The sequence below is a fragment of the Gigantopelta aegis genome, chromosome 6, assembly GCF_016097555.1.
Source record: "Gigantopelta aegis isolate Gae_Host chromosome 6, Gae_host_genome, whole genome shotgun sequence".
NCBI classification, from domain to species: domain Eukaryota; kingdom Metazoa; phylum Mollusca; class Gastropoda; order Neomphalida; family Peltospiridae; genus Gigantopelta; species Gigantopelta aegis.
The window spans coordinates 69,982,922-70,004,250 of NC_054704.1; the positions used below are offsets into that span (position 1 = coordinate 69,982,922).

Sequence of the window (21,329 nt, forward strand, 5' to 3'; positions counted from 1 at the left end):
AACATGAACACCGACAGTATAAAAGTGCAGGGTGTTCGCTTGCCTGGCCTCTGTATCTGGCCGACAGTTGACAATCCAGGACATGCCATGTCTCAGTGAACCGCAGAGAAACAATGCCATCGGCCGACTAGACGCAGGCGAATCCAGAACGGCCGTTGCCAGGGCATTCCATGTGTCCCCAAGCACCATCTCCAGACTGTGGGACCGTTACCAGCAACATGGATCAACACGTGACCTCCCTAGATCCGGTCGACCACGGGTCACTACCCCCGGGCAGGACCGCTACATCCGGGTACGCCACCTTCGGGAACGATTGACTACTGCCACCTCCACAGCCGCAGCAATACCAGGTTTGCGCAGGATATCCGACCAGACCGTACGGAACCGCCTACGTGAGGTAGGAATTCGTGCCAGACGTCCAGTTCGAGGTGTCATCTTAACACCACAACACCGTCGACTCCGACTGCAGTGGTTACAGATTCATCGACAATGGCCTCAACTGCGATGGAGACAGGTGTGGTTCAGTGACGAGTCCCGATTTCTGCTCCGACGTCATGATGGAAGATGTCGCGTGTATAGGCGTCGTGGTGAACGTTATGCGGCAAACTGCGTGCAGGAAGTGGACAGATTCGGCGGGGGTAGTGTCATGGTGTGGGCAGCCATCTCACACACTGGCAGAACTGACCTGGTCCACGTGCAGGGCAACCTGAATGCACAGGGCTACATTGACCAGATCCTCCGGCCACACATCGTTCCAGTTATGGCCAACGCCAACGCAGTGTTCCAACATGACAACGCCAGGCCTCACACAGCACGTCTCACAACGGCTTTCCTACAGAACAACAACATTAATGTCCTTCCTTGGCCATCGATATCACCGGATTTGAACCCAATTGAGAATCTATGGGACGAGTTGGACCGACGCCTGCGACAACCACAGCCCCAGACCCTGCCCGAGCTGGCAGCAGCCTTGCAGGCCGAGTGGGCCACCATCCCCCGGGACGTCATCCGTATTCTGGTTGCTTCAATGGGCAGGCGGTGCCAGGCAGTTGTCAACACACGCGGAGGCCACACCCGGTATTGACTCCAGATGACCTTGACCTTGGTGGTGTGTCTTATCACTTACTCACAATGGACTAGAGTGAATTGTGAACAATCCTGCAACATTTGGTAATTATCGGACTCACCATTCAATAATTAAATCAATTCTCCAAATGTTACGACAATGTGGTTTTGCGTTTCTTCTTTTGAAGAGTATATTTAGTTAAATAGTTTATTATATTATTACGTCATTTATGCTGTTTTACAAGTCAGGTTGATCAAAGAGAAGCGCCTTGTCGAAAATTACTGCTTTTGTTTACACTGTACATACAGGAAATGGTCAGGAGATGGTCAGGAGCTGACGTCACTTCGCCCCAAGCTATCCCACCAGACGTCACAAAAACGAAACAAAATGGCTGCCCCCAGTTAGCAGGAATAATAATGTTTTTTTATTAACTCTATAATTACGCGTTTTTCATTTGCTAAAGTGTCAGTATGTGTTGGTGGTCCGGGTATGCATCTTTCCAACACATAAGGCTCTTGTTTGAGTTGACCCTACCTTTAAGAAGATCATACAGTAATGAAAAGAATCATTAATTTTTTCAAAATCTGCAAAATAAATTGAGTATGGTGCCATATCTGTTTTACCCTCTGACAGAAACCATGCCAAATCAGTCGCAATGTAAAGGGCTGGAAATAAATAACATGTAGAAAATTCCATAGTATAAAAAAAATATGTTCCCTGTGGGAAGGACTGTAGTGACCGCAGAGCTCAAACTTAAAAATTTGTCACCCATAGGATTTTTATTTTTCAACTGTAGCCCACCGATGGCAGTTTTGAGCCTTTTTAAAATGTGACTTTTGCAGCAAATAAATATGGCTGAAAGATTATTTTGTTGCATACATGTAGACATATTTCAAATGCACAAATGTTAAATAAAGACAGATAATGATCAGAGCTTCTAGATTATGGTAGCCGCACTCCCATGGCTAGTGATATTCAATGTTGGGCTAGTAAATAACTACCATTACCATGCCCGATGGCTAATGAAAAAAAAAGAAGAGTCAAATGTTGCAGTTAAGTCTTATTTTGTAAATATGAATATTCTGCTCTCATCCTACCCCCCAATGTTAGTATTTTTAAGCTCTATCTCCCTCTTTTACGTGACATCCAATTATTACTATTATTTAGTAAAATTGTATTAACTTAAAGTAAAGTAGGGCTAGTGAATTTTTTTATCCTGGCTAGTAAATTTTTAAAATCACTGATCCCATGGCTAGTGGATTTTGTAACGATTCTAGAAGCCATGGATCATAATGTAGACTATATATATTAATTTTGAGGAGTTTTACTGACAGCAGTAACTTTTAAATCCTGCAGCACAGAAGTGACGTCAGTGCTGTTAGTTTCAAGCCCTGTGATTGACTTCAGAATCATGAGAATGTTATTCTTGGATTCATGTTGTAGGTTGCATAAATCTGCTTCATTTTAGAATGGCAAATTTTTAACCGAGTGAAATTAAGATGCTTGTTTATTCTTAATGAATGCAAAAACATGGAAAATGTCACAAACGTTGATGGTATTATTCTTGGTCATTTAGAGGTAAACATTGATTTTACATATATCATATTTCTCTTTTACATTGTAGGTAAAAAAGATGTTTTTATTTCTATGCCCACTGGAGCAGGAAAGTCCTTGTGTTACATATATCATATTTCTCTTTTACATTGTAGGTAAAAAAGATGTTTTCATTTCTATGCCCACTGGAGCAGGAAAGTCCTTGTGTTACATATATCATATTTCTCTTTTACATTGTAGGTAAAAAAGATGTATTCATTTCTATGCCCACTGGAGCAGGCAAGTCATTGTGTTACATATATCATATTTCTCTTTTACATTGTAGGTAAAAAAGATGTATTCATTTCTATGCCCACTGGAGCAGGCAAGTCCTTGTGTTACATATATCATATTTAGTGATTTCCCTAGAAAGTTAGCAAGGCATGGTAGACCAAACACTTTTGGGGCATTTTCACCATTTTCGGGGTACTTTTATTTAATTAAAAATAGACAAAAATTAATTGAAATAAACATTAATGTAATTTATGTGTTTGTTTTAATAAATGAATGGCAAAAGATATAAAAGGCATATTTTATTAATTAATAATACCTTTTTTGGTATTTTATACAGGCAATTTTTGAATTAATTACTGAAAAAGGCTTCTTTAATCTCAGGGCAGCATGGTGCTGATTAAGGCAAGATGGTGCTAGACTATTGAGGCATGGTGCCGCACCATGCTAAAACAAGCTAGGGAATACACTACATATTTCTCTTTTACACTGTAGGTAAAAAAGATGTATTTCTATGCCCACTGGAGCAGGCAAGTCCTTGTGTTACATATATCATATTTCTCTTTTACATTGTAGGTAAAAAAGATGTATTTATTTCTATGCCCACTGGAGCAGGCAAGTCCTTGTGTTACATATATCATATTTCTCTTTTACATTGTAGGTAAAAAAGATGTATTTATTTCTATGCCCACTGGAGCAGGCAAGTCCTTGTGCTACCAGCTTCCAGCAGTTTTGGCTCAAGGTGTTGCTGTGGTTGTCTCCCCCTTGATAGCTCTCATGCATGACCAACTGGAGCAGCTACAAGCCATTAACGTGCCTTCAGAGACTCTCAACTCCAAGATGACCGTCTCCGAGAGGAAACGAGTCTTAGATGATCTCAATTCTAGGTCTCCAAAGACGAAGATGTTGTATGTAACTCCCGAACAAGTGGCAACCGACTTCTTTCAAGGTCTTGCCACCAAGCTGCAAGAAAGAAAACTGATTTCTTATTTTGTTGTTGATGAAGCTCATTGTGTGTCCCAGTGGGGACATGATTTCCGTCCCGACTATCTGAAACTCGGCAAGCTGAACAAACGACTTTCTGGTGTGCCCTGCATAGCATTGACTGCCACAGCCACGGCAAAAGTGGTTGACGACGTCATCAAACAACTCAAGTTGAAGGAACCTGTAGCAAAGTTCCGCTCCAGCTGTTTCCGTAGCAACCTCTTCTATGATGTTCTGTTGAAGGACATGTTGCCTGATTCCTACGTAGATCTCATGGATTTTGCCAAGAAAGCTCTCTGCTGGGATCCGGAGGAAGATGGGAATGTAGAAAACTGGGTAAACATGCTTTGAGATTAGATCTGTAGAATTTAGAAATGTGAGGCAACATTTTTTTTCTAAAATAGCCGGTTGCTTTTTTATACAAAGTTTCTACAACGTAGTTTTGGGCCAATAAAAAGTTTGTTAAAGCCACTTTTAAATAATTTTGAATGAAACACTCTTTCTCGGCTGAACTCTACGACAGTTGCTAATTAGTTTAAATTTATTAGCAACTGAGTCATTACATCTCAAATCAAATCAAATGTATGTAACAAATCGCAGTGCAGTTCTGAACAAAACGTTCCTTGGATGTAGCAGCCATAAATAATGTATTAAAACATGATTAATGTACATTGCTTTACGGAAGTGGATGAAAACATTTTATTTGTACATATTTTCATGGGATGAGTTTGGATGTGATATAATAAATTATATTTTCACAGGATGAGTTTGGATGTGATGTAATAAATTGTATTTTCACAGGATGAGTTTGGATGTGATATAATAAATTGTATTTTCACAGGATGAGTTTGGATGTGGTATTGTTTACTGTCGTACAAGAAATGGGTGTGGGGAGCTAGCATATCAGCTGTCAAAGCTAGGACTACCTACAAAGGCATACCACGCTGGTTTAAAAACTGCTGAACGAAGCGGAATTCAGAGTGACTGGATGGAGGGGCGAGTACCTGTGATAGTGGCCACCATTAGTTTTGGAATGGGAGTCGACAAGTCAAATGTCAGGTTCGGACTTCTCAAGTCTTTCAGACACATTTTAAAACTTCAGTTAATAGTCAAATAGTTATAGAAAGTGCTTTATTATTTTATGAAATCTATATTGGTAAAGATATGTGTGTGTGTATTATATGTATGTATATGTATCAGGGGTTCAAACATTTTCCAAAAAATTACTTGCCACAGGGCAAGTGCCAATCAGATATTCACTTGCCCCATATATTTTTCCACTTGCCCATACTTCTTAAGGTAACCAGTTGTGTTACTCCTATTTAATTTAATACAGTGCTTAATAATAATCTTGAAATTAATTGGTTTAATTGCACAAATAAAGAATAAACACTTACCTACATGTAGGAAGTACTAAATGTATATGTCTGTCCAGTAGTATCCACCGTCTTCTCTACTTGTTGATTTAAACTTTATTTTTTAAATAGTGTCCAATTTTTGATTTAAACTTTGTTATTTGTTTGGTAGTGTCCACTTGTTCATCTAAATATAATTATTGTGTCAATGTATGCCTTAGTAACCACTTGTATGGCCATGGATGTTGTGAGATCCCTTTCCACTAGTGATCCATTCTTTTATGGCTGGCATTGGTTCAAAAATGTTTAGGGATTTTGGTGCATGTGTCATTATTGTGTGTATATTATTTAAAATGTTTTGCCCCTAAACACTTCTCTGGGGTGTTTTTACCCTGTTAATAGCTGAGAAAAGTCTCGCAAACAGTCTTCACTGGGCTCAAAGTAAACATGAGCTCTGTTACTTTGCAAATGTATTTAAATAGTGCAGGATTGGTAAACAACAGCCGGGGGGGAGGGGGGTACATCGATTGTAGCCTTGTATTTTTACCTTATTGAGCATAATGTATTTGTTAAAAACTATTAATAAAGCAGAAAAAAATGAATATATTCATGTATGCTTAGAGGGCATCGTACCATCACGATTATGGTGTAAGGACAATGAAATCTAACTTGTAACGATTATGACGTAGGGCTAATGAAATCTAACTTCACCTTACCCGTTCATTTTACACGAACGTAGATTTACATTTGCAAAGTACGTATTTTCTGCTACAAGGTTTGGGGCCGTTCAAATATTACGTAACGTTATTTTTGTCAAAATTAGACACCCACCAACTCCCTTGTAACGCTAGACCATACACCCCCCAAAATATTACGTAACGCTTGGAGATCCCCCCCCCCCCCCCCCCCACACAGACAAAGCAACGTGGCAATATTTATTTATACCCATGTGTACTATGATGATGACGTCATTAAAGTGACGTATTGCTGTACGATGGAAAAGAAATGCGGGTTTTCACTTGCGCCATTTTAATTGATCACCATCATGGTTGACAAAGAAAAATTTACCTTTAAAAACCTACATTATATATTGTTGTCATGGCATGGCACGTTTAAGAGAAAACAAAATTGTGTTACGTAACTCTGTTCAATACACCCCCACCCCTTGAACGCCACATAATGCTTGGACTTACACCCCCCCCCCCCTAAGCGTTATGTAATATTTGAATGGTTCCTTTATTATATCTAAACTAAAATGTCTTGCATCTTTTATAAGCATACAGTTCATAATATTTATGCTCTGTTCAAGTGAACTCAGAAATTATAAACTTTACGCCCCCGTTCATTTGCAAAGAGCAGATTCCGGAACCACGTTAATGTCTAATTTAATTTGAATATGACAATTTTAAACTGTATCCCACACAAGGCATGTATACTTTATTTTTATATAAGCTGTGAAGTGTATTGGATGTTACTTCTAAGTTTGAAGATCATCGAACTGATTACTTGTATGAATTCAGTCGAACGTTCAATAGTGGAAATTACCGATCTTAGTCAATAGTAAAAGGGGAATAACTCTAAAATTGTTATCAAACTTTTCAACACATTGTTTTCCGCTTTGGTGTATCAATACATTGGCAAGAGTTCCGATTGTTCCAGCATTTAGGGTTAGGGTTAGTCCTTAGAGCTATGTAAATGCTCGCACGATCGGAACTCTTTCCAAAGGTTTTACCGAGATTTGTAACAAAATTTTAAAAAGGTTTTAGGTGTTACATTAGTCACTTGTCATTGGGCATACGGTATGTAGTTAAATAATTACTTGCCCAGCATGAAAATTCCACTTGGCACGGGCGTCGGGCGATGGGATTTTTGAACCCCTGATGTATGTATGTAAGTAACAAAATTTTATTCCCAATAAATGATGTTCATCATACATATTCAGACAACATTTTGTGCGACACCTTCAGTTAATAATCTTTAAAAGTCTGTCACACAGTAATATGCATGCTAAATTCTTCTACATCTTGCAGATCTTGCATGAAGTAAGAGAAGTCAAAATAACCATCCGATTATAATTTATAAAGTTAGAGGTGTGTGGTGAAATGTTTTCCCTTTTCAAAAAATATATTTTAATGTGTTGATTTTAATATTTGATCACTCTAATGACTGCTATCTCCTGTATTTTTATTTTTATTGTAAACATGTGTTTACATGTGTTTGTGTGTGTTAAAAAATACCATGCTTGCTGTTTTAGATTTGTAGCTCACTGGACACTACCGACATCAATGGCCGGCTACTACCAGGAATCGGGCAGAGCAGGACGAGATGGGAAGCTGTCTTTCTGTCGACTGTATTACTCTCGCAAAGAGCGCGACACTGTAGCATTCCTCATTAAAACCGATATGCGAAGACCAAAGGTAAAAACGATAATCAGATGTCATTGTGCATTAGGAACATTTTGTATTTGGTTATCTTTATTTCTTGTTAAGGAACATATCCTTTGAAATGATTGTTCTGTGCATGCAGATTTTTTACTAATATTTCTCTCTCTATCTTTCTCTTTTCCTCTCCCCTCTCTGCCTTTCTCTCTCTCTCTCTCTCTCTCTCTCTCTCTCTCTCTCTCTCTCTCTCTCCTCTCTCTCTGCCTCTCTCTCTCTCTCTCTCCTCTCTCTCCTCTCTCTCTCCCCCTCCCCCTCCCTCTCTTCCTCTCTCTCTCTCTCTCTTCTCTCTCTCTCTCTCTCTCTCTCTCTCTCTCTCTCTCTTCTCTTCCTCTCTCTCTCTCTCTCTCTCTCTCTGTCTCTCTCTCTCTCTCTCTCTCTCTCTCTCTCTCTCTCTCCTCTTCCCTCTCTCTCTCTCTCTCTCTCTTCCTCCTCTCTCTCTCTCTCTCTCTCTCTCTCTCTCTCTCTCTCTCTCTCTCTCTCTCTCTCTCTCTCTCTCTCTCTCTCTCTCTCTCCATCTATGTCTCTCAGGGCTAATCCCAGGATTCACGCAAGCATAAAACATCCAAATCTATTTGGATTCATGTGAAATATTTCCAAAACAATTAGTAAATTGAATAATCAGTGAGTAAAATGTTACCAAATTAACAAAAAAACAAAAACAAAAAATAGTCTGGTTATCAAGCTTCTGTTTGAAACTGGCTTCAAAAGCATAGCATACGTTCGAATCCGTGCATGTTGGAAACATAGTGGTTTATCGAGACTAGTCTGGCCTGGAGCCAAGTGGTGGTTGGCCCATTTCTATACCAAATTGCCAACAAAGAGAACCGAAAGGAACATGTTTGTTTAGTTCTTACATAATAGGCTAACAATAGACAGTAATTAAGTGTTCCCAAATTTAGTAATAAATACATCAAACATTTCTATGTTAGTTCACTGATATTATGTTCCTAACCTTGAATTAATTGCTCTTTTTAATCAATAGGCCTACATCTTTTTGTAGGTTGTGGAAATGTGTTTCAGTAATATCCATACAATTATTGAACCAATGTGCAAAATGCATTGGCAAAAGTATCCTATGTGCTTTTACGAATAAGCAATCTTCGAAAAGTAATGGGCTGCGTTCAGCCAAACCGAGCGGAAAAACGTCCACCAAACAGGTTTGTGCGGTTCACGGTAAACCAAATGGCCACATTGGAAATCAATCAAATAGTTTTCGAAAGTTAGTGAAACATTTGCTGGCTGAACTTGGGGCTGGTAAGACACCTAAAAAACCCACTGACTGTAAAGAAAAAATGGAACCAACAACTTAAAAAAAATGTTAGGTTTTTTTTGTAGTTTTTTTTGTAGTTTTTTTCTTTAAAATTAGATAAACTTACTGACAAATTGGTTATTCTTTCCAGTAAATAGTAAGGTTTTAAAAAAAATATCAAAAAAAAATCCATATACAGTTAGTAGCATATGACACAGAATTCTATATACTAACACTTGATAAAGTTCTCCGAAAATGTTTAGAATCGGAGGATTCCCGTGGACTGCTTCCATGGGAATCCACATGGATTCTCGTGAAAAAAGCCACATTTTAGCCCTGTCTTTCTTTGTCTCTGTCTCTCTCTCCAGTGGGGAATCCTGTAGTTTCTAAAATATAAATTTGTTTACTACATTTGTTGGAGTTTTTTTTTTAAATCAGTACGGCTTCAGAGCTTCTAGAATTTTTATAAAATCACTAGCCATGAGATCAGTGATTTACATTTTTTACTAGCTATGTTTAAAAAATTCATTTGCCCTACCTTACTTTAAATTAATACAGTTGTACTGAATAATAGTCGTAATCAGATATGTCACCTAAAGAAGTTGATAGAGCTAAAAACACTAACATTGGGGGGTTGGGGTGGGTGCAGGATATTCATATTTACAAAATAGACTGAACTGCAACATTTGACCAAAACAAATTCACTAGCCGTTGGGCATGGCAATAGTAGTTATTTACTAGCCGAACATTGAATATCACTAACCATGGGAGTGGGGCTACCATAATCTAGAAGCTCTGGGCTTGTTTTGTTACTGGTTACGTTAAAACTCAAATCACCTATAATATTTGTTATATTGTTTGTGTAATCCAAAATGTTTGTTGTTTATTTCAGAAAAACAAAAATAAAGCTGAAATACAGGCCAAAACTTGCACAGCAGGATTTGATGCTCTGGTGAAATTTGCAGAAGAATTGAAGTAAAGTGCTTTTTATTAATTAGCTAATGCTCACATTATATCAGAAACTTTTTGGCATATGTAATGTTGGTTTTGTTAATTTTTTAAAGCTGTACTATGTTTTTGTTGGTTTACTTTAAAAAAAACCAAGATTACCAATAAAAATAAATGTACCCAGTGGTAAGATTTTTTCTTTTTAAAAGACATTTCATTGCAAGATGTTTACGACTAACAAAATATTTTAATGATTAAAACAGTCTTGTTTAGAATGTCAGTATCTGTATATTCATTATGTTTGTGATTGTCATAATGTTTGTAAGCAGCCCAAACTAGCCTTGGTTTTCCAATAATTTTATATGTACAAAATATATATATATATATATATATAATATATATATATATATATTAGGAAATAAAATAACATTTGTACTAGTACAAACCTTTGGATGATAAAAAAACCCACACATAATATACAGCCACTGATATTTTATTCCAAAAAAGAAATGCATTTCAAACATAAATAAATTTTAGTCATTAAAATATGTCTTTTGGTCAACCTCTTAACAATGGCAACACACTCAAAATAGTCCCTATAAATATTTTGGGTAAAATTTGGGTAATAACACAAACACAAGACAGTCCCTTTAAATTTAGGTAATAGACTCAATGAACATTATCTTTATTCTCAGTTTTTACATATGTCATCTACAATGGTATGTTGTAATGACTACATGTCGAGTATTTTCTGTTTTCAGATGCCGGCACTGGAGTATTGCCGATTACTTCGGTGACGAGAAACCGGATTGTAACAAGAACTGCGATGTCTGTGCGGACATCAAGCAGGTGGAGCTGAACATGTTGAATCTACAGCGGGGGGCGTTCGGCAGTGCGGGCCAACAGTCTGGGAGGGGTGTCAACCTCGTTCAGGAGGTTGACAATGACCCGGATATGTATGGAGGAGGGCGTAGGGGAGCCAAGATGTGAGTTGGCTGTTTTAGAAGACATGCAGTGTTATCTGTAGTGAGGACATTGTGAAAAACATGAGAAGTTATGTCTGCAATCATGATATCATGGAAGGCATGACAACTTATATCAGTAGTGGGGGCAGGATTTAGGTCAGTCGGTTAAATGCTCGCTTGGGGTGCTTGCATCGCAGGATGGAACAATGTCGGTGGATGCATTCAACTGATTGGGGGTTTTCTCATTCCAACCAGTGCATCACAACTGGTCGTGGTATGTGCTTTCCTGTCTATGGGAAAGTGAATATAAAAGATTCCTGGCTGCATTACAAAAAAATGTAGTGGGTTTCCTGACCCCTTATGTTTGTTTACCGACACCTAAGAACATTATAGACTATTACAGCTATATTGGTATTTCGACACTTGGTAAGAGTATATATAAGTTAAAGTTTGGTTTGTCTAACAACACTACTAGAGCACATTGATTTACTAATCATCGGCTATTGATAATTTCGACGCATAGTCTTAGAGAGGAAACTTGCAACACTTTTGTATTAGTAGCACCATCCCACAGACAGGATAGAATATATCCCGGCTTTTGATATATATACCACTGGCTGAAACGAGAAGTAGCCCAATGGGGTCTCTGGCAGGAGTCGATCCTAGACCGACCACACATCTGGCGGGCGATTTACCATATCTCTATGTCTATGGCACATGTACTATCCTGTCTGTGGAATACTGCTTATCAAAGATCACTTGCTACCAATAGAAAATGGTATCCCATTGCATGATGGCAGCAGGTTTCCTCTCTTAGTATCTGTGTGGTTCTTAACCATATGTCCGATGCCATACAACCTGCCATTTCTAATTTGACTTGCTTTTCAGAGAGTGGGATGTGCATGATGATAATGATGATGGTACGGACATTAAAGAGATCCTCGAACAAAAGGCCAAAGAACAACGAACAAGACTAATTCAAAAAGAGTTTAAGAAGAGACACAAGGTATGCAGGGTGTATACTACCAAATCAAATCCCATAGACGACAATAGTAACATATGTGGCTAAAACTCCTACCTGCAACGTATCAATCGACATAAACGCCACGGATATAAATACTACCACCCCTCACCCTTAAAGTGAATCACAAAAAAGTGGGTGTCAAGCTGCTCATTTCTGAGATAACAGGTAGCGTCTATGACTACCCTAATTCCGCACAAAATTTGAGTACTTTTTTTTACAGGTACCCCATACATGTTCCAAGCACAAGGCTACTTGACACAGTGGTACTAGATGAAATAAAATTGCATACATTTTTAGCCCAGATGAAACTAATTTTTTTTACAACCAACACACTCACATTTATAACCAATCACAGGACTTGTAGTGTTCACTTCTCTATCAAAAGTTGGGTGCACCTCGAACTTTGACCCAGCCGGAAGTTATTTGGTTTAGTACTACCTGCAATATTTATTAAAGGAATGTTAGGTTAAGGCTTTTGGATCATTGGGTGTTTTTTTTTGGTTTTTTATTCACCATTCCGTTACAAAGGTCTACCCCCTGTCCAGGGTGAAAACAGGGGGCAAGTGGTCAACGAGACTGGGATCTCAAGATAAAAACCAGGAAGAGCCTTCAGATCTTTTGGATAATTTTGCTGAACTAATTTATGAACAAGCTAGTTATCTCCCTTTAACTGTGTAAGACATAGAATTTTTTTTAATGTTTTTTTATTTTCATTAAATGTGGTGTGTTATGTAAACTGTTTAAATATGTGTTATGCAAGCTGTTTAAATGTGATGTGCTATGCAGGCTGTTTAAATATATAGTGTTATGCAAGCTGTTTAAATATATTGTGTTATCCAAGCTGTTTAAATATATTGTGTTATGCAAGCTGTTTAAATATGTTGTGTTATGCAAGCTGTTTAAATATATTGTTTTAATATGTTGTGTTATGCAAGCTGTTTAAATATGTTGTGTTATGCAAGCTGTTTAAATATGTTGTGTTACGTATTTTAGGAAAACAACAGCACAGCAAGTTCAGCCCAGACAGCTGAGTTTGTGATGCCAGATGATGACTGTCCTCTCAGAGATGCTGCCAGCCAGAGAATACCAAAACTCACCGTCAAGGTAACCTCATATCTGTCAAAACACTGTTGTGGTAACCTCGTGTGTCACAACTTACTGTCATTGTAACCTCATGTCTGTCAGAACACATCATCATGATAACCTCGTATCTGTCAAAACACCGTCATGGTAACCTCATGTGTCAAAACTCACTGTCATAGTAACATCATGTGTGTCAGAATTCACAGTCATAGTAACTACATGTCCGTTAAAAGTCTGTCATGGTAACAACACGATTTGTGATGTTGCATAAATAATGCATATTGATACATTTTGTGTTATCTGTGACTCACACTTTGGATTGTTACTCAATAAAATTACACAAAGTTCTGGTGACTTCACCCTTTTTGCAAATGAATTAGAATTAGGATTACAAAAGCAAAATACACAAAAGCACACAATCAGTCAAGATATAGATTTGATTATTTGCCAAAGACTCCATTTAACACTTTTGACACCGATCTACATCAGAGTACACATCAACAAGTTGCTTCATTTGCAATTGATCAGTCAAGTGTTGTTTCGGTTTTCAATTCATTCCATTTTTTTTTATCTGTCAAAATATATTATTTCAGATTCGAGAACACTGCTTTGAGATGTTGGAGAAAAGTCTGTATGAGAACTTTGTTGCATTCTACGATAATGATTTCGAAAGGATCGCTGCCCGCGACTACGAGTCGCGCTGTTGTGCTATAGACGTGGAGCACGGTTTATTTGAGACAAACAAGATCGCAAACATTTACAAAACCTCTGTGATGAGAACGGTGTCGGAGATCAAGAGAAACACTCAGGACAAGAAGCTTCATTGTTCTCTACTGACAAGGTCCGAATCCGTGACCTCGTCGACAAATGGTGCTGAGCTGCGACAGGCGTCCATCTCTCTGCAGACAAAGGACGTCGGAATACTCACAAAGAACAGCAGTGCTCTGTCTTCCGGATTACTGTCATTCGTGGCAGCTTCATCTCTGACATTCTCCACTTCTAAGAAGGCAGATCCTGTTTCCTTTCTGAGTGATAGTTCTAAGAGTCCGTTCGGCTGTGATGTTAAACATTCGTCTGGTCTGTGCACCACAGGTCTGAGTGATAAAGGTCTAAAGTCGGTAGACGACAAAGCTTCATTACTATGCAGTACCACTCTGAATGACAGACTACAGACGTTGGAGAAAGCTTCCAAGTTGTGCAGCACTGGTTTGAGTGAAAGACTCAAGTCTTTGGACAGGACTTCATTGCTGTGCAGCACATCTCTCACTGACAGACTGAAGTCGGTGGAGAAAGCTTGTGCAGATAGTGCTACGTCGCCAGACTTTCAGGCCAAGTGCGACCGAACCGACGAAGTCACTTCTACAACACAGCCCAAGGAATCATTCGTCAAAGCACCTGCACCTAAGCTTGTGTATTTCTGGGAGAAGAATGGTGAGAGTAAAGAGGGAAGTAACAGCATGGCATCTATCAACTCTGTGTCGCCGGTCCTGGACGTGTTTCTTAAAGGACTGCCAATCTCTTCCTCCAACAACAAAAGGCAGCATGAGGTATGGTCTATATTAGAACTGGGCGGTATTTAAATTTCAGCAGTATCAGTATTTTGGGGGTGATTTACCTCTGTATCGGTACAGTATTTGATATTGATACAGTGCTGACATCGAGACGTATTTCGGTAAACTGCTTTAAATGCATACCTGAGTTAAGTCTCACCTGCTAATGTCATCTACATAAAATTAAATTCCACACACAAAGTCATCATCTCTCTCGTCTTTTCAGCTATTTTGCATTTGTCAGATATATTGCTATTGCTTTACTAAATGGCGGATAACATTTTTCAATACTGAAATTTCTGTATTTTGAAATTCGCTCTGTACGGTAAATTGGTTTTGACATGATACCGATAACAAACGGTATATATATGGTATACCACCCAGCTGTAGTCTATATTCAAGTTCCTGATCTTCCAATGATCGATTATAAGTGAAAATTGATCAGTAAGGCTCTACTGATGTGATGGTCAATAATACAAATCTATTATCGATTGTCATGGGAAATTTTACATGTAATCGTTACTACAGTTTGATTGATGGAACTGATATAAATATGCCTGGGTTTAGGTTTTTGTTTTCATGTGACCATAAAGAAAACAGATATTGATTGGTTATTAAATGTAAAATTTGTAAGGTTTCCCCTGGTCAGGTCTAGCTCTTTTGAAAGGAGTTGGTGAATTTTATTTTCATTTGGCATTTTTCAAAAATAACTATTGATTTATACAATTTTCGAAGTTTAATGAACTGCCTGGTGAATGTTACAATAGATGCATAGTCATAACAATTCAAATCTTTCTTAAGTTTATATGCTAACCAATTGTGTAATCAATTTTTGTAAACTGATTATGAGTCATATGACTAATGATTGATCAATGACAAAATCCTGTTTGTATTTCAGGATCCTATACCATCCAGCAACAAGAAGCAGAAGACTACACCTCCAGAACAAAAGTCCCAAATCGCACCAACCCCTGGTCTAGCAGTCAGTGAGGACAGGACTAGCGCCGGACACACTCCGGCCAAACTCCTCACCGACAGCAAGACCAGCGTAGGTCACACCACCACATCATCGTTTCTCACTGACCTAAAATCCCTCCCAGAACTCAAACCAACAGAGCTGCTAACCAGAATGTCCCCTACGGACCACCAGGGCCACCACAAGACCTCCCTGCTGGATTTCGTCATGTCTCCCACGGAGGTGACCCCACTGAAGGGTCATTCGAAGGATCATGGTGGGTCCTCGTCCAGTGTACCCTCCATCCTGTCATTGATGGAGACCGATGGAAGTCATGCGTCTGCGTTACACATCCAGAAAGATCAAACCGAGCTGAAGAGTGTGGCCGATATGGTCGTCAAGTATCTCACGCCACACTTTAAGGATGGCAGGTTTGCCAGTAAGGTGAGTTTTCATAGCTTGGTGGGGCGGGATTTAGCTCAGTCGGTTGAGTGTTTGCTTGAGGTGTTGCAGGATCAAACCACCTGGATGGATCCATTCAACTGTTTTTTTCTTTTTTCTTGTTCCAACCAATGCACCACAACTGGTCATCAAAGGCCACGAAAGTGCATATAAAAGATCCATTACTGCTTTAGGAAAAATGTAGCAGGTTTCCTCTGATGACTACAAGTCAGAATTAACAAATGTTTGACATCCAATAGCCAATGATTAATGAATTGGCTCTAGTTGTGTTGTTAAACAAAACAAAGTTCATAGCTTGGTTTAACAAGTGTTGAGTGTCTTCGTATTTAATTGTTGCAGGTTGGGGTGCATATGGGTTGTACAAGTCAAGGAATTTGCAAATATCATTTCCAGGTCTGGATAGATCTAAAAATTGGTTGCATTTTCTTCTCTCTCATTTAAAGTAAAAAGAAGTGCAGAAATTTGCATTGAAACATTGTAATATTATTTTGATAACTGCAGAAAAATCCTGGAACAAAAAGGTCATGACAAAAATATTTTTAAAAAGTCATTGATTTGGTTGTGTGTCTTCATATTTCTCTTTGATGTATCTTTGAGCTAGTCGGATGTAAGAGAAATTCCATATGCTTTGTTAATGATATTATGGCAATATTCTCAGTGATTTGTATAGAGCATGTACCCGATTCCTTCTCATCTTTTGAAACGATTATTTCTTTTATTACAAGCCTCAGCAGATTCAAAATTGACATATAACGGAAAGGATTTTATAGCAAAATTAATTTGCATAACCTGTTTGGGTTTGCATAATCATTTGTTAAAATTCAAAACAAAATAATATAAGATACAAAGGAAGGAAATGATTTTTTTTAATGATACACTCAACACATTTTATTAACAGATAAATGGTGTCAGGTATATGGTTATGGACCACACAGAAATTGAGAGAGGAAACCTGCTGTTGCCACTTTATGGGCTACTCTTTTTGATTAGAAGCAATGGATCTTTTATATGCAGCATCCCACAGACAGGTTAATACATACCACAGCCTTTGTTACACCCTTTGTGGACAACTGGCTGGAACGAGAAATAGCCCAATGGGCCAACCGATGGGAATCGATCCCAGGTAATTTAAGATACATTAGTAAATTTTACATGACTGATAATATTTTGATTTTTGGTACTCTTTACATTGTATTTACTTTGATTGTTTTGACACCTTTAGGAATTGTTTAAAGCTGCTGCCAGACGAATCTCTCACAAGGTTGTAGAAACAACGAAAGGTCTGCCAACAACAGGTAAATATTTTAAATGACTCGTAAAAGAAATAGGCAACTTGACTCAAAATAACACTTTCATCTTCACACATTAATGTCTGCCATACATTGTGATACATCATACCTAAACTTCTATTTGTTTAATTACCAATAACTCAATTTCCATTATACTGTGGCAGTGACTGTAGTCCACTTGTGCTGTATAAACTAGCTTATTGTCAGAAACAAAATAAATAATTCATTACCAGGGTTTCTAGAATTTTTATAAACCCAGTTATTTTTTAAACAAAATATCAATTACGACATAAAATTATTTTACTAAATTAAAATAACATTTGCCACTTCGCAATTGATGAATCTGGCAAGTGCCAGAATAGACCTGAATATTTAAAGTAACATAACCATATACATAATGCTAGGCTCAGACTGTCAACTGTCATGACCAAGTTGACCAACTCGAAAGTTGCATTGTAATTTCCACGACTTACGACTTGTGCGTCCAGATTAACAACTAATTGATTGTAGAAGTCGAATACGACAAAACTTGAGTTGTGAGAGTGCTCAGACTAGCGACTGGACAGTCATAGAAGTCGTGAGAGCAGAAAGTTGGCCAACTTTGTCATGGCAGTTGGTAGTCAGAACCTAGCATAACACTGACACTTTTGTTTCAGGGAGAGAAGAAGCCAAGCGGATTGTTCGTACTTTCATGGACAATTGTCCAAAAGTGAAATCAATGTCCGACCTTGACCCCTGGCTATAGCTGAGTGGTGAGGACCGAATCCTACCAGACGTCTATCATGTAACCAAATCCATCATGTAACCAAGTTATATTGGTCATACTACAATAACTCTTTTAATACTGCCAGTTTATTTGTCACTTTAAGTTTCTGATAGTCTTTCAGATGGAACAGTGGCTTCATAGCATTTATTATTTATTCAGGTTTTACAGCTGATTTGAACAGTTGAGGTTTGTGAAATCATGCAGTGATGTTTTGTAACAGCTGAAGTGTGATGAATAGATCAAACTGATGAAAAGGGATAGGCACGGATGATCTTGTCTAAAATTACAATACCGTAAAAGGAAATAATGTTCACAGGAAAAATTCATGCAAAAATCATGAAATAATTTGAGCGTAAAGTTAATTCCCAGCATGAATAATTGCCTTCAGTAGAGAAAGGATAAGCGAAGATTAGTGATATCAGTTAGCTCAAACACTGTATCATCGTTCAGCTACAGGAAGAAGGAAGGAAATGTTTTATTTAAGGACGCACTCAACACATTTTATTGATGGTTATATGGCGTCGGACATATGGTTAAGGACCACACAGATATTGAGGGAGGAAACCCGCTGTCGCCACTTCATGGGCTACTCTTTTCGATTAGCAGCAAGGGATCTTTTATATGCACCATCCCACAGACAGGATAGCACATACCACAGTGTTTGATATACCAGTCGTGGTGCACTGGCTGGAGCATTCAGCTACAAGAGTGACATAATTTTAACCGCTGACTTTACCCCACTTCTCAGTTTTTCCTCCAACTGAAAAAGCGATTCATGTGACTCCCATGTGTTACAGGTCAATTTGTGGAAACGAAGAATGGCTTGTTGCCAAGTATTGATGTTAATATAAAACCACAGTAAAAATATTCCAGTATACATCCATAGTTGAACAATTCCAACTGGTCCATGATCATTAGTTTATGGTAGAAAAGATATTTATGTATATTTTGTATCATTTCATACATACACATATAATTACAGTGAAACCTCTCAAAACCGGACACTCTGTAACCCGGAATTCCCTCCAGACCGGACGTTTTTTTGCAGCCCACTTTTAAATATATGTACAGAAGAGAATCTCTCTTAACCAGATACCTCTTAATACCGGACGTTTTGCTTGGTCCATAGCGTGTCCGGTTTAGAGGAGTTTCACTGTATATAGACTATATACACAATCAGTGTTCCATGATCTTGGACTACCTATTCTATGAGCAGTGGCTCTTTGAAACCAGGGAGGGGGCGGGATGTAGCCCAGTGGTAAAGCACTCTCCTGATGCATGGTCGGTCTAGGATCAATCCTCGTCGATGGGCCCATTGGGCTACTTCTCGTTCCAGCCTGTGCACCACGACTGGTATATCAAAGGTTGTAGTATGTGCTATCCTGTCTACAGGTGCATATAAAAGATGGAGCATACAAAAGATCCCTTGCTACTAATGGAAACATGTAACAGGTTTTCTCTCTTAAGTAAGACTGTGTCAGAATTACCAAATGTTTGACATCCAACAGCCGATGATTAATAACTCAATGTGCTCTAGTAGTGTCGTTAAACAAAACAGACTTTAAACTTTGAAACCGATCTTGGCTACTAGTTATTAGTATTGCTTAACTGATGTACCAACATGTTGAAGATTTTTGTTCTTTTTTTTGACTGATGCATCACAAATTTATTTCCCACGAAATCTCTAGTTTTTTGGTGCCAATCGTGAAATATTAGCTCACAGAAATATTTCCCTTTACGGTAGTGTCGGACACTAGATCTGTTATAGCTGTTTCTGTCAGGTTTCAGGGTTCTTTTGATTATTATAACGGTCTCGTTAAATCATGAACATTCAATTTCTCAAATAGCTGGGACAGATTTCTGTTGAATAGAACTCTTTACAGAATCTATGTGCAATAATACTGAAGACGGTTGAAGCAGAACAATCAATTTTGAATGTTTTGTAGGTACAAGTAGTAAATTTCAATATCAGTAGCTACATGTATGTATAACAGGCCCTTGGACTTCACGGAAACAGTAGTTTCCAGTACCGTGTCGGTAAAATCACAAGACCGAAATTTCGTTTCCCATGATTATTACATCAGGAACGACCATTTAACGAAAATAATATAAACAGTTACCGATGTGTTCCCATGATCACAAGGCACGGAACTGGAACTGAAAAAAGGTATTTCCTGTAAAATTTTAAATCCTATGGCCTGCTATATAGGGTTTGTAGTGGTCATTAAATTTGAATATTTTTTTTTTTTTAGGTCTTTAATGTCTTTGAATTGTAATAAAAGTCTTTAAAATTCTTTAAATTCTCACAAATCATAGCCAAAGCAATGATGACAACTTTTACAGCTGCATGCACTTGATATTTTCCGATTACAAGGTTTAACCTGTCATAATGCATGTAAAACAAAAACTATTTTTTGCCATGGACAGCAATGTAAATGGACTGACCGCTGTATAAAAGTCTTTGAAAGTCTTTGAAAATGGTAGGTATAAGTCTTTGAATTTGTTTGGTCTTTAAGGCTATGATGAACCCTGGGTATATCCAAACACAGTATCATCTGAGTTGCGCTGGTATTCATTTCCATAGTCACAGTGACCTGGCCCCGTGCTTATAAACCTTAAGATCTAGACTTTAATAAAGTCCAGACTTTAACGTCATAGCAATGCCATTCAAATAGCATTATGTTAAAGTCTGGACATCTAGACTTTAAGTTTTATAAGCACGGGCCCAAGTGCTCAGTATGTAGTGTACTCTAGTGATCTGTATCAGAAGTAGCTGCCAAGTGTTTTGAACAGTGGATGGTTTAGACTAGTCTAGTGTCACTACTACGTGTAAGCCCTGTGCAATTAATACTCTAAATTTTAGATGCGAAGGCTTGAGATCCTAGGCTTAATAAAATCTAGATTAAAGACTTTAATAAAGTCTAGACTTGTAACTTTATTAAAGTCTAGACCCGAGGCTTTAATAAAGTCGAGACTCATGTCCTTTTATAAAGTCTAGACTCGAGGTTTTAATAAAGTGCTGACTCAAGGATTTAATAAAGTGAAGAGTCATGACCTTAATAAAGCTTTGATTCATGGCTTTAATAAAGTCTTGACTTGAGGTTTTAATATAATCTTGACTCTTGGCTTTAACTCTTTAGCTTTTGTGAAATCTGAACTCAAGGCTTTAATAAAATCTAGACCAATGGCTTTAAAACATTTCTCACCCATACAAAAAGTGTTATGTTAAAATCTCAGGCTTGTATGCAGGAAATTGTATTGGATGTGGGGTCTAGACTGGTGAACAAAGTTTTCAGTGAGGGGGAGGGGGATATCTTGGAAGACACATTAAAAAAGAAAATGTTCTTGAAGGGGGGGGGGGGGGTGAG

General features: G+C 38.1%; 1 protein-coding gene across 1 annotated transcript in view; it reads left to right on the forward strand.

The window, feature by feature from the left end:
- The window catches only part of LOC121376487 (ATP-dependent DNA helicase Q5-like), a 32,078-nt gene extending 13,544 nt beyond the window's left edge, over positions 1–18,534 (forward strand). Inside the window, exons 2-12 of the mRNA XM_041504369.1 lie at positions 3,552–4,210; positions 4,716–4,933; positions 7,484–7,646; positions 9,812–9,894; positions 10,629–10,853; positions 11,721–11,838; positions 12,850–12,960; positions 13,533–14,486; positions 15,388–15,888; positions 17,129–17,201; positions 17,852–18,534. Coding sequence (XP_041360303.1) covers positions 3,552–4,210; positions 4,716–4,933; positions 7,484–7,646; positions 9,812–9,894; positions 10,629–10,853; positions 11,721–11,838; positions 12,850–12,960; positions 13,533–14,486; positions 15,388–15,888; positions 17,129–17,201; positions 17,852–17,940 — 3,194 coding nt within the window. The 3' untranslated portion in view covers positions 17,941–18,534. The remainder of the gene's footprint in view (positions 1–3,551; positions 4,211–4,715; positions 4,934–7,483; positions 7,647–9,811; positions 9,895–10,628; positions 10,854–11,720; positions 11,839–12,849; positions 12,961–13,532; positions 14,487–15,387; positions 15,889–17,128; positions 17,202–17,851) is intronic.
- The last annotated feature ends 2,795 nt before the right edge of the window (positions 18,535–21,329 follow it).